Source organism: Pungitius pungitius, chromosome 7, assembly GCF_949316345.1.
Source record: "Pungitius pungitius chromosome 7, fPunPun2.1, whole genome shotgun sequence".
In the NCBI taxonomy this organism is placed as follows: domain Eukaryota; kingdom Metazoa; phylum Chordata; class Actinopteri; order Perciformes; family Gasterosteidae; genus Pungitius; species Pungitius pungitius.
The window spans coordinates 21,412,390-21,426,408 of NC_084906.1; the positions used below are offsets into that span (position 1 = coordinate 21,412,390).

The window sequence follows — 14,019 nt, forward strand, 5'->3', positions numbered from 1 at the left end:
CGCTTTTAATTGGTCTTTATGTTGAAACGATCACCCCCTTTAATTGATGTCAGGCAAGGCATTGTGGGTAATGAAGGAAGCACTGAAGCACCTTTCCTCATTATTTAGAGAATTCTACCAGCCTTCAAGGACACTTCAGGACACTGATTCACTCAGTGAGGAACCTTCAGAAGATAATATTGGACCTCAGCCACACACACGCACACACACACACAGACCCCCCCCCCCCCAGCTGTCTAACCCTAAATCTCCAGCTCACTGCATTGTGAATGAATGTCTGGGGGGGGCACACTGTGATAGTAAATAGTGTGGGATCAACATGAAGAATAACCAAGCTTTATTTCAAAGTATTAGAGATGAGTACATTTAGCAGAAGAAACCGCATTGCATACAAAATACTAATATTGGATTTTAATACATGTATGTGTGTGTGTTTTTAAATGCACATTTCAAATAGTTTCACAATAGTTCTTCTAGATACAAAGTCCGCGGATGCTTCACAAGCAGCTTCATCATAGTGGATACAAGGAAACAGGGTAAACAGGACATTTCCTTAGTGATCTACACATTATTTATATATTTATAAAAAGGTTGAAATGAGAGGACGGACTAAACGAGGAGAGGATGTGCAACATGGCGGAGTGAGTTGTTGTTGTTGTTGTTGTTGTTGTTGGAGGAGATTTGAGAAATTAAAACTAAACTACGTCTGTAACACGACGGATATGAAAACACAACGTGAGAATACAATTAAATCCACAGTTTCTAGAACGTCCACCTGCTCTCACACACACACACACACACACACACACACACACACACACACACACACACACACACACACACACACGGACACACACACGGACACACACACACACACACACAACCACACGGACACACACACACAACCACACGGACACACACACGGACACACACACACACACACACACACACAACCACACGGACACACACACGGACACACACACACACACGGACACACACACACGCACACACAAACACACGGACACACACACAGACACACGGACACACACACGGACACACACACACACACACACAACCACACGGACACACACACACAACCACACGGACACACACACGGACACACACACACACACACACAACCACACGGACACACACACGGACACACACACACACACGGACACACACACACGCACACACAAACACACGGACACACACACAGACACACTTGGCACAGCTGACAGTGTCTTCTTTGACACACACTTCATTGAGGGGGGGTTACTGGGCACACACACACACACACACACAGACACACACACATGAGTGACTGGGTGGCCCCTCCCTGCCAGCAGAAAGAGCCCCAAATCATCCTGTAAAAACAATTGTGCCAGTTTAGTAATTCAACCCCCCCCCCCCTCACACAGCTGACCCCACCCAGGAAGTGGAGTGGCTGCCCCCTCCTTCCACAGAAACCCCCCCCCCCATTAATACATCTAACCCCCACGAAATGCACCGTCCCGGGTTTGTGCCGCTCAAGAGTCAACGACAGAAAGACCAACCTGACGTGATCTGATTGGCCAGGAAACGACCTTCAGAGGAGGCCGCTGCGACATCACCAGTAGCAGCTAGCATGTAGCCCCCACAGCGGCCCGTTGCTATCGCTACGCTAACTCGAGTGTGTCGTGGCGGCGGCGTCAAGTCTTCTCTGCGTGAGACGTCTCGGGCGGCGAGTGGTGATAAGAACGGTGCTGTAGGTCCTACGTTGTGTTGTGGTGCGTCCTTCTCACGGCAGGAAGTAGTGCGACAGCGTTCCACGACCCCCCAGCAGAGGAAGCGCCCCCTCCCCTCAGGAAGGGTTTGTCTTCTTCTTCACCTCCATCGAACCTCCTCGTCAGTTTGCTCTTCCGTTTGTGCTCGTAAACGATGGCTCAAATGTTGATTAGTAGTTAGCGTAAATTATAGTGAATAATAAGTCTGGAGTCCGAGAGGAGGATAAAATAAAAAAGAATATAAAACCAGGGGAGGAGCCTGTCGCCGCTACATTCTACTGTCCAATGAGAGGCGAGCAGCGCTGCGATTGGCTCCTCGGCTCACAGGAAGAAGCGGCCTCTCTCTCTCGCTCGCCCGCTCACACCATGTTGTGGTGGTTGTTCCTCTCGATGATGTCGGACGAAGGGAGCAGCTCCTTCTTGATGGGGGGGGGGCGGGGGCGTAGCCGGCTTCATCCGGGGCTTAAACAGGTCCGAAACGTAGAACACCTGGGGGGGGGGAGGGGAGACCGTCATTAACAACCTGTTAGTACCACGGATGGCGGGTGGAGCTGCACTGCCTCTGACCTGAGAACCCCCCCCCACCCCCCTCCCCCCCCCTGAACCCTGCAGCTACTGAATACGACGTCATCGAGAGGAATCTCAGTGACGTCATGCAGGAAAAGGAGGGGAACAGGAAGTGTGACCATGGAAACCGCCATGGTTTCCACCTACGAGGGTCGCCATGACCACGTAACCGGCGGAGCAGCTTTTTCCTCCCTGGGGAGTTGTTTTATTTAGGGTGATTATTATCGCTTCACGCTGCCGTTCATTTTAAAGTCAGGAAATGGGAAAGGTCTCCTTTGTTTAGAGGCAAAGAACCACGTCGCATCTCTTTGTTAAAATGAATAACTGATAATCATACTCGTGGTCATGGTGGGCCTCAACAGCAAAGACTGCCTCTTCCATTACAAACACGACCTTCACTGGTGACCTTTGACTGACGATGACATCATCGTACAGAGATACGTCTCACTGCTCTGAAAGGGCCTTTTGTCTGATACAAGGTACTTTACATATGATATAATCACACACACACACACACACACACGTGTGTCTAATTGTGTGTTCTCATGAGCTCTATTAAAGTGTTTGATCTGCCGCAGACGAGCTGAGTCACACAGGAAGTGAGTGCAGCAACTTGCAGGAACTGCGGATGTCTGACAACGCAGCACATTACTCAGCAGACCCCCCCCCGGCCCCCCTACCCCACCCCGTCTGTATGGCGAGGGAAAAACCCGAGCATTCACAACATGCACATGAGTTATGACTACCATACATGTAGATAAGCGTGTGTCAGTGTCTCTCTGTGGGTTGTGGAAGAGCCCCAGGAAGTAGACGAGGCTCCGCCCCCTCAGGGGTCAAACGCTGACCTCCAGAATGTTTCTGACATTCTTTTCCACCTCCTCCTCAGAGCCGCAGCGTGTCTGTGTGTGTGCACGTGTGTGTGCATGTGGTTGTGTGAGTGTGCGTGTGCCACCGCTCTGCTCCGGCGCCACTACTGAGGTCTCATTTTAATCCACACCCAGAGCCACATGGCGTAGAAAGGTGTGTGTGTGTGTGTGTGTGGGTCTGTGTGTGTGTGTGTGGGTCTGTGTGTGTGTGTGTGTGTGTGTGTGGGTCTGTGTGTGTGTGTGTGTGTGTCTGTGTGTGTGTGTGTGTGGGTCTGTGTGTGTCTGTGTGTCTGTGTGTGTGTGTCTGTGTGTGTGGGTCTGTGTGTGTGTGTGGGTCTGTGTGTGTGTGTGGGTCTGTGTGTGTGTGTGTGTGTGTGTGTGTGTGTGGGTCTGTGTGTGTCTGTGTGTGTGTGTGTGTGTGTGTGTGTGTGTGTGGGTCTGTGTGTGTCTGTGTGTGTCTGTGTGTGTGTGTGGGTCTGTGTGTGTGTGTGTGTGTGTGTGTGTGTGTGTGTGTGTGTGGGTCTGTGTGTGTCTGTGTGTGTCTGTGTGTGTGTGTGGGTCTGTGTGTGTGTGTGTGTGTGTGTGTCTGTGTGTGGGTCTGTGTGTGTCTGTGTGTCTGTGTGTGTGTGGGTCTGTGTGTGTGTGTCTGTGTGTGTGTGTCTGTGTGTGTGTGTGTGTGTCTGTGTGTGTGTGTGTGTGGGTCTGTGTGTGTCTGTGTGTCTGTGTGTGTGTGGGTCTGTGTGTGTGTGTCTGTGTGTGTGGGTCTGTGTGTGTGTGTGGGTCTGTGTGTGTGTGTGGGTCTGTGTGTGTGTGTGTGTGTGTGTGTGTGTGTGGGTCTGTGTGTGTCTGTGTGTGTGTGTGTGTGTGTGTGTGTGTGTGTGGGTCTGTGTGTGTCTGTGTGTGTCTGTGTGTGTGTGTGGGTCTGTGTGTGTGTGTGTGTGTGTGTGTGTGTGTGTGTGTGTGTGGGTCTGTGTGTGTCTGTGTGTGTCTGTGTGTGTGTGTGGGTCTGTGTGTGTGTGTGTGTGTGTGTGTCTGTGTGTGGGTCTGTGTGTGTCTGTGTGTCTGTGTGTGTGTGGGTCTGTGTGTGTGTGTCTGTGTGTGTGTGTCTGTGTGTGTGTGTGTGTGTCTGTGTGTGTGTGTGTGTGGGTCTGTGTGTGTCTGTGTGTCTGTGTGTGTGTGGGTCTGTGTGTGTGTGTCTGTGTGTGTGTGTCTGTGTGTGTGGGTCTGTAGGTGTGTTTCCAGAGGCAGCAGTGTAAATGGGACCCTTTTGAGCACAAATAGTTAACAGCCTCATTCTCTCTGGGCTCCGTGTAGTTTGGAGTAATAAGGATCAGGGACATGAATCATCTGACAACTGCTGTGACGACATGTCAGAAAAGTAGTGAAGGAGGTTGTAGAGTAACACACACACACACACACACACACACACACACAGACTCACACAGACACACACACACACACACTCTTTAGGCCATGTGTTTTTCATTAAAAGGAATCAGATTCTCTTCACTTTGTTTCTGGTGTTTAGAAAGTGAAACAAAGGAGCTAAACTTTGTTTGAAGTATTAAATATAAATGTGAATTATCTGAATTATCATCCAATCAAATGAATTTCAGAAGCTGGCTCACGCGGTGTACCCGCCCACTTTATGGTTGTCTAATCAAAAGCTAAGGATTGGCTCTAAATCCGCACAACGTAAAGATGCTTTAACATCAGTGTGCGTTGTGTGCGTTGTGTGCGTTGTGTGCACTCACTATGCAGCAGGCCACGATGGCGCCCTGCACGAAGCCCGCCAGCACGTCCGTCGGGTGGTGTTTGTGGTCGGAGACGCGTGACAGGCCGGTGTAGAAGGCCATCATCAACAGGGTGAACTGGAGCAGCGGGCGAAGGAGACGGGCGCCACGCCATGAGAACCTGGACTGGAGGTACAACTGTGGGGGGGGGGGGGGGGGGGGGGGGGAGGATTGAAGGGGGGGGGGGGGTTAATCACTTCATCCATAGGGCAGAATCTAAATGCATAATAATCATGTTTATGCTCTTCATACACCTGTGTGTGTGTGTTGTTACTGACAGAGAGGTCTAGACTTAATGAAAGTGGGCCACACACACACACAAACACACACACACACACGCACACACACACACACACACACACGCACTCTCTCCTGGCCATGAGGACTGTGTCTCCTCCGTCAGTACATAAAAGAAGACAAAGTGGAGGCTCCCGATAAAGAAGAAGAGCCACAACAGAACAGCCCAAGGCCGCTCGCACACGTGCACACACACACGTGCACACACACACGTGCACACCTCCCTCTCTTCTGGTGCCCGGGGCCTTCCGTCCCTCACTCCAGAGCCCAGAGAAGCAGAGTGGCTCCACCTGGACCTTCAGCCCCCCCCCCCCCCCCTGGAAGTCCTCAGGTGGAGTGACAGCTCTGATGATTCTTCACTCGACCTCCTCAACCCCTCCAGCTTCATCCAGTGAACTCCTAAATGAACCCACGTGACCTTTGCCCCCCTGACCCCTCCCACCCCCAACAGCGTGCGTCTCTCATATGGTTTCCGGGTAAAGGAGTCACGTGTCTGGTGGGATCCGGCATCTTCTCCCCTGACTCCACGCTCCATAAAAGACGAACCCACCAAACAGCATCGCTGCGGTCCTTTTATCACCTACAGACACGTCGGTTTTCTGTTCTATTGTGTGTGTCTGAGAGGAGGGGGGGGGGGACACCTCGTTCCCCGAGGCTCCAAAACACTCATTTATGTGTAGAGCGATTCCACTCGTCCCCCAGAGGAGTCAAAGGACAAACAGCCCCCCCCCCCCCCTTTGTTTCCCTTGACTCCGCCTGCAATGCGTGAACCATTGTCCCTGTCTTGAATGTGTGTGTGTGCGTGTGTGTGTGTGTGTGTGTGTGTGTGCAGATACTTACAGCCAGGTAGAGCATGGTGTACATTGAAAAAGAGGCGTGTCCTGAGAAGAAGGATTTCCTGTGGAATGAAGATTATCCTCAGTCAGTTTTTTAATTCAAGTGGCACATCAGTCTGACCCGTTGTGCACGTTGTGCACGTTGTGCATGTTGTGCGCTCCGTGCTCACCTGGCCTCCTGGACGTTGCTGTCCTCGCCGCCGCAGGTGTAGTTGGTGATGTATCCCAGCGAACAGTTGATGGCGGAGAAGTCGGGCCGACACACGTCGATGAAGTGAGGCCTCAGGCGGCCCACCGACACCTTGGCGATGTCGGTGAACGACTGGCTGACGGCGCACCCGAAGAGGAACACGCCCATCTGCGAGACACCGGGCGCCGACCGTTACACGGGTCTGGGATTGACCGTCAGCTAAGCCCCGCCCTCCCAACTGCTCTTCTCTCTTCCTGTCTGCTGCTAGCTTGCTAATTAAGCTAACGTTAGCACACAAACTGGTCTGGAAACGCGTCAAACATAAATAAATTACTAATATTTATCGCAGTCCAAAGCTATTTAGTCCGAGGGGGCCTCATTACGGCTGCGGAGCTCTGATTGGACAATCAAAGTTCGGGGGAGGAGTCAAGTGCTCAATGTGCTTGTGTAATACTCAGGTAGGAAGGCGGGCACATGGAGAGCTCACCTGCTTGTAGAGGGCGGCCACGTAAGGATTCCCCACGAAGGACTTGGTTCCCTCACGTAGCTGGTGAATCCGGAAGCATTCTCCAATCACAATCTAAGAGGAAGGGACGTCTCTGTGAGATGGACAGACCACAAGGACCACAAACAGGAGACATTCATGCAGTAGAAAAAGGGTCATTCTGAGCGGTTCATCATGCAGAAGATCTCATTTAACCCAAGACTACAGTCCTGAGTAGAGAGGACGAGTGATGGACAGAGAGGGTGAGTGAGGGACAGAGAGGGTGAGTGAGGGACAGAGAGGGTGAGTGAGGGACAGAGAGGGTGAGTCATGGACAGAGAGGGTGAGTGAGGGACAGAGAGGGTGAGTGAGGGACAGAGAGGGTGAGTGAGGGACAGAGAGGGTGAGTCATGGACAGAGAGGGTGAGTGAGGGACAGAGAGGGTGAGTGAGGGACAGAGAGGGTGAGTGAGGGACAGAGAGGGTGAGTGAGGGACAGAGAGGGTGAGTCATGGACAGAGAGGGTGAGTGAGGGACAGAGAGGGTGAGTCAGGGACAGAGAGGGTGAGTGAGGGACAGAGAGGGTGAGTGAGGGACAGAGAGGGTGAGTGAGGGACAGAGAGGGTGAGTCATGGACAGAGAGGGTGAGTGAGGGACAGAGAGGGTGAGTCAGGGACAGAGAGGGTGAGTGAGGGACAGAGAGGGTGAGTGAGGGACAGAGAGGGTGAGTCATGGACAGAGAGGGTGAGTGAGGGACAGAGAGGGTGAGTGAGGGACAGAGAGGGTGAGTGAGGGACAGAGAGGGTGAGTGAGGGACAGAGAGGGTGAGTGATGGACAGAGAGGGTGAGTGATGGACAGAGAGGGTGAGTGAGGGACAGAGAGGGTGAGTGATGGACAGAGAGGGTGAGTGATGGACAGAGAGGGTGAGTGAGGGACAGAGAGGGTGAGTGATGGACAGAGAGGGTGAGTGAGGGACAGAGAGGGTGAGTGAGGGACAGAGAGGGTGAGTCATGGACAGAGAGGGTGAGTGAGGGACAGAGAGGGTGAGTGATGGACAGAGAGGGTGAGTGATGGACAGAGAGGGTGAGTGAGGGACAGAGAGGGTGAGTGATGGACAGAGAGGGTGAGTGATGGACAGAGAGGGTGAGTCATGGACAGAGAGGATGAGTGATGGACAGAGAGGGTGAGTGATGGACAGAGAGGGTGAGTGAGGGACAGAGAGGGTGAGTGAGGGACAGAGAGGGTGAGTGATGGACAGAGAGGGTGAGTCATGGACAGAGAGGATGAGTGATGGACAGAGAGGGTGAGTCATGGACAGAGAGGGTGAGTGAGGGACAGAGAGGGTGAGTGATGGACAGAGAGGGTGAGTGAGGGACAGAGAGGGTGAGTGATGGACAGAGAGGGTGAGTGAGGGACAGAGAGGGTGAGTGATGGACAGAGAGGGTGAGTCATGGACAGAGAGGGTGAGTGAGGGACAGAGAGGGTGAGTGAGGGACAGAGAGGGTGAGTGAGGGACAGAGAGGGTGAGTGAGGGACAGAGAGGGTGAGTGATGGACAGAGAGGGTGAGTGATGGACAGAGAGGGTGAGTGAGGGACAGAGAGGGTGAGTGATGGACAGAGAGGGTGAGATTCACACAGACAAACAATGAGCATGGCCTGCCTTTCTCTCGGGCAGTTTGGATGTGATTGATGCGTCCCTCGAGGACACAATGGGGCTTTTTAATGAGACGTATGAAGGACATTGAGACAGAGGAGGACAACATGAGGACAAATACTGGCGACTGGGTCACAGTCAGACGTCACGAGGGCTTCTATCTTTAAACGGGGCCTAACGGTGAACCCTGTGGTACTCCAGCCAGAAGGCTTTAAGGCCAATGGAAAGACCTTATTCCCACTCAAAAGGGGGAGGTCGGGGGTCGGGGGGGGTCTTGGGGGGGGCTTACACTGAGCCAGCCCTAAAGGCGCAGAGATGTCAATCATATGTCCGAGCCCACTGGGGTCTGTAGCCGACGGCGTGGCTGCTCTCCGCCTCTAACCACATCTCCCCCTTCCTTCCTCCTGTCAAACACAGGGCTTCTTACTCGCCCCCCCCCCCGGGAATATGCCCCCCCCCCCCCCCCCGGGGGGCCGGCGCTCACCTGGTGAGGCTGTGAATGCAAATGGAGTCGCGGCTTTAATGTGCGCACACATCGCCAGTTAATAATCCTCAATGTTTGTGTATTTAAGTGCATTGTTAGGCCCTGATAAACACACATATCCTGCCTGGGGGGGGCAGGAGAAACAAACTGTGTGCGGTGTGTGTCTGTGTGTGTGTCTGTGTGTGTGCGTGTCTGCTCTGTCGATGACATGTTTATTGAGGGGCTGCGATGAGGGTGAAGGTGATGAGACACACAAGAGCTTATGAGAAGGAATCATTGGATGTTACACTTGAGGGGCTCTGAGGGGGGGTAGAAGCAGCACACAGGGAGGTGTCAGAAGGTCCACTTACAGAGAAGATGGCAATAAGAATGCCGACACCACATAGCACGGCGTCGCTAATGGTGTCTCCCTCTTTTCGGGGGAAGCGGATGGACTCGTCCGAACAGTAAAAGCCGCGCTGGTACGGCTCTATGAGGCTAGACTCAATGACGAGGAAAGGCAGGCTAGCTACAGAGGACACAGGGGGGGGGGGCAAGAGAGAGAAACACAAAGGTCAGTGACACGGACACAAACAGACGGAGGCACAAGGAGCACGCCGCCGCAAGCGAAGGGGGCGTGGCTTTGAGGGCCGTGTGGTCGGCTTAAAGCAAAAGGAAGTGGGTTTTCAAAATAAGATGCGACCCGTAACTTTTCTGAGCTCCTTTTGCAGCCGCCACCATCATGACCCTTCAAAGGCCCCCCGGGGCCGGGTGCTCTTTGTGTGCGGGGGGGTCGAGGGGGTCGGGGGGGGGGACTTACAGACACCGCGGGCAGTGTCAACCCGACCGCAGTGAGCACCGAGGACGGCACGGTGCTCCTCTTGTAGGGGAACCTCAGGCCGGAGTCGCTGCAGTAGAAACCCCGCTGGTAGGGACGCACTGAGGAGCGGTGCAGAACCAGGCTGGGCAGCATGGCTACACACACACAGACACACACACACACACATGAGTGCACGCACACGCACACCTGCACAGTCACTTACCAGCCAGCTGAGGAGAGAAGCTCACGCTGTGTGTGTGTGTCTGTGTGTGTGTGTGTGTGTGTGTGTGTGTGCGTGTGTGTGTGTGTGTGTGCGTGTGTGTGTCTGTGTGTGTGTGTAACGTTATATTAGCATACAGCCTCTTGTTGACAGTGTGACACAGAGCTATAGTGACCCCCCACCCCCTCACGACAGAGCAAATACACAGCAGCATTCATCAAGCCATTAGTGGAGACAAAAGACCCCCCCACAGGTACTACGTCAGCGCATGGGGGGGGGGGGGGCGGGGGGGGGGCGATCTGAGGTCGTCTTTTATTAAATTGATTCTCGCTGCAAAGAACGAGGATTCAATCAAACAAAACGACTTTTCCCTCCAACAGACTCAAGATTCGGCCCCTTTGCTCCACGCTGGCCTACTTGTGGAGGCGGTGCGGGGGGGGGGTCACATGCTAATGAGGAGAAGTGAAAGGAGGTCATGGGCTTAACAGACATGGGAAACACAAGCACACACACACACACACACACAGAGGACTCCTCGTGGGAAGGAGAGTGATGTCTGTGGAGGACTCATGAAGGTCTGGGGGGGGGCGAAAGAGGCGGGCTATTGGTTAACAAACTATTTCACAAGCTGTCCCGAGGTCACCTGGAGTCAGCTGAGGGGGAGGAGTCTTCTCTGTTATTTCCCCCACAATGCATCAGGCTGACTGGTTCTGAGCTTTGATGGAACAAGTGGAAGCCTCGAAGGGAAACACGGTCTGGGAATGTGTGGGCGGCTCGGGGAACGTTTCTATTTGTCTTATCAGATCCCAGCATGCATTTCTCTCTCTGACTGAGAACCGAGGGTCACCACTGCAGGCCGCTGACCTCAGGTCAGATGGAGAGAGAGACAAGAACCTCTGCACGCTGAGATGTGGTGCTGTGTGTTTGTGTGTGTGAGAGGAGATGATCCAGCGGAGCCCTTTGATTGGCTTTGGGGTTAAATTCGGTCTCTGAGTTTAGCAGCAACAACACGGCGAAGACGCTCTGCGTCACACTGCAGCTCGTTGGCGTCACGGATACGACTCCTTGCTCTGAGACCTCAGGTCATCCACGTCAGGTGATCCACGTCAGGTGATCCACGTCAGGTGATCCACGTCAGGTCTCGGGTCAGCGGTCTATTATTGTCTCATCTTAAGACCTGCTGTACCTGCTGAACCGGACATGATCCCTGTTCTGAAGCAGGCTAATCCCCCCCCAACGTGGAGCACTAACACCTGGGAGTCAGGTGGAGGGACATCGTGAGTGTGTGTGTGTGTGTGTGTGTGTGTGTGTGTGTGTGAGACAGGTTGAATGGGAGGCGGAGCCGGCTGGGGGAAAGAGCCATTGTGGATGACTCTAATGGAGGATTTCCTCCTGTCTCCCAAGCACACAATTCAGAGGGGTGAGGCCCGGTGGGGGGGTGTGTGTGTGTGGGGGGGGGGGTATCAACTTGTCCTCTCTCCTATGGTTTTGATCATTCTGTTTTTATGTGTTTCAGTCACAATGTGTGTTTGCACATTTTCTTTAAACACACAAACTTCAGCTCCTTCAACAAACTGATCCGTGTGTGTCTGTGTGTGTGAGTGTGTGTGTGTGTGTGTGTGTCTGTGTGTGTGTGTCTGTGTGTGTGTGTGTGTGTGTGTGTGTGTGTGTGTGTGTGTGTGTCTGTGTGTGTGAGTCTGTGTGTGTGTGTGTGTGTGTGTGTGTGTGTGTGTGTCTGTGTGTGTGAGTCTGTGTGTGTGTGTGTGTGTGAGAGACTGTGTGTGTGTCTGTTGTTATGACAGAAACATGGACAGTGTGTACACATCCATTACCTTCACTCGTCTTTTTCCATCTGTGGAAACCTTTGACATACTTGTATCAGTCAAGGCTACACACACACACACACACACAGACTCACACACACAGACACACACACACACACACACACACAGACACACACACACAGACACACACACACACACACACAGACTCACACACACACACACAGTCTCACACACACACAGTCTCACACACACACACACACACACACAAAAGAAGTGCGTATGTTGTGGTTATTGTATATATGTGCTACTATGTGAGTGTGTGTGTCTGTGTGTGTGTGTGTCTGTGTGTGGCTGTGTGGGTGTTTAAGTGGATTACTGTGTGGTTCCTCTGGCAACTTCAGAAAAGCTTTTCTCAAACATTTCTGACCACAAAGAGCTTAAAAACAAACGTTGTCTCCATCAGAACCAACACGAGGTCCAATCAGACGCCTGATGAAAACACACCTATAAACACGCACTTATGTGCAACGACACAGGTGGCGCCCTGGATACGGGTTCTTTGTGTCGGGGGCCTTCTGTTGTCACACAGTGGCTGAGCTCAGCAGAATGGATCCTGTCCTTTCTCCATTGGGGGGCCGCTGGCTGCAGCTTGTGCTTACTCAGATTTTTATTCACAGGAATAAATCCCCACGCAGGCATCTGTCCGGACACCCTGTGGGAGACTTTGTCCAGCAGGCCCCTCAAAGGACGGCTTGTGGACGGACTGAAGAGACATCGGATTGGTGGGAAATCGACTTTGGGTCGCCACAACTTCCCAACTTTATTTTATCAACAGGAACATTTTAAACAACCAACTACCAGAGACGTCTCTACGTCCTCCTCAGTCCTGATGAGGTCACTTCCTGTTCACTGGTTGCATTGAATATAAAGTCGATGAGAACGCGCTAAAAAGGCCTTTTAAGTCAATTTGACCTTCAATAAACCAAAGATCCAAAAGGACACCGTGGACAGAGAAAGAATGTCTCCTAATGGGGGGGCATAGACTGGAAGATACATCTATAGATATCCAAAGAGATCAGTTACAGCCCAAAGAGGACCACAGATGCCCCAGTGAAACCCGAGCAGCGCGGGGGGGGGGGGGGGGGGGGGGGGCTGGGCGTTTCTCAGTTGTTGCCATAATGGCATTATTACCCCGTCCCAGGGACAAAAAGCCTGGCAGCAGAGAAGAAATGAGCGAGGAGTCTTTGAAACCTGACCCCCCCCCCCGCCTTTCTTATGCTCCTCATCCTGCACACATCGAGGGCCTCGTCTATCTGCAGACAATGGGTGCTAAATCTTAGCGACGGTGTGAACGGTCAGCGCCGCTGATTGCCCCCCCCCCCACCCTCGCTCCCTCTCTGCGGGTGAGGAAACAGGAAGTGAGGCTCAGTGGCTGCAGCAGCGATAAGAGATCCAATCCACCGGGACGGAGGCAGCACGGAGCGCTAACGGAGCGGCCCCTCTCACCCCCCCCGGACTCTCCCACTCGCCATTCACTTTCTTCCCATTCACTCTCACCTCATTCACTTCTCCCCCCCTCCCCCCTTCCCTTGCGTTTCACTTCATCCTCCTTCTGTCTGTTTGCGGCCTGTTGGTCCTCGTTAGCCAAACAAAGAGCGAGCCGAGGTGCATCAAAAGGGGGCATTGTTCTCAGTGAAATCTCCCTAAACCCCCCCGACCCCCCCCTCAATCTCTGGATGCACACACACACACACAGGGAGGGTCGTGGCATAGTTAGACTGTCAGACAGAAGGTCCTGTGTGACAGAGAGGAGGGGGCCCAGGAGGTTAGGGGGGGGCCCAGAAATGGGACAGTGTGGTGGAACAGAGCGATGAAATGGGGGCCAACCATGGCGGGGGCGGGCGGGGGGAGGTGAAATGGGGCCCCTTGCTGTCATGAAGCGCTGCTCTGGTCTCTCATTTGCATTAAATGCTCGTAGCATTGTTGTTTGTTTTGTTCGCCTCTGATCTTATGAGAACAAGAAAGGAGGGCGGGCACTTTAACCGGGAGGAGCTCCCTCGGCTCAGTGCATTAAAACAAACGCCTCTGTGGTTATTGTCTCAGTGCTGCTAAACATCAACAAATGCACTCCCACTCTTTGCACTAGACTTTTCCCCATAGAGTTAGATTGAGGAAAAAGGCCTCCGTATCTCATGTTACGGATCCTGGGAGGCGGGTCACAGAAAGTGCTGGTGCGGCTGTTTCAGGGCCTTCAAGGATGCACCTGGACATTTCTACAT

General features: G+C 53.0%; 1 protein-coding gene across 1 annotated transcript in view; it reads right to left on the bottom strand.

Moving 5' to 3' along the window:
• Positions 1-1,481: 1,481 nt before the first annotated feature.
• plpp3 (phospholipid phosphatase 3) overlaps positions 1,482-14,019 on the bottom strand; it is a 15,696-nt gene continuing 3,158 nt past the window's right edge. Inside the window, 7 exon segments of the mRNA XM_037469960.2 lie at positions 1,482-2,200; positions 2,202-2,255; positions 4,954-5,130; positions 6,130-6,187; positions 6,296-6,483; positions 6,803-6,895; positions 9,288-9,445. Of these exon segments, the coding sequence (XP_037325857.2) occupies positions 2,126-2,200; positions 2,202-2,255; positions 4,954-5,130; positions 6,130-6,187; positions 6,296-6,483; positions 6,803-6,895; positions 9,288-9,445 (803 nt within the window). The 3' untranslated portion in view covers positions 1,482-2,125.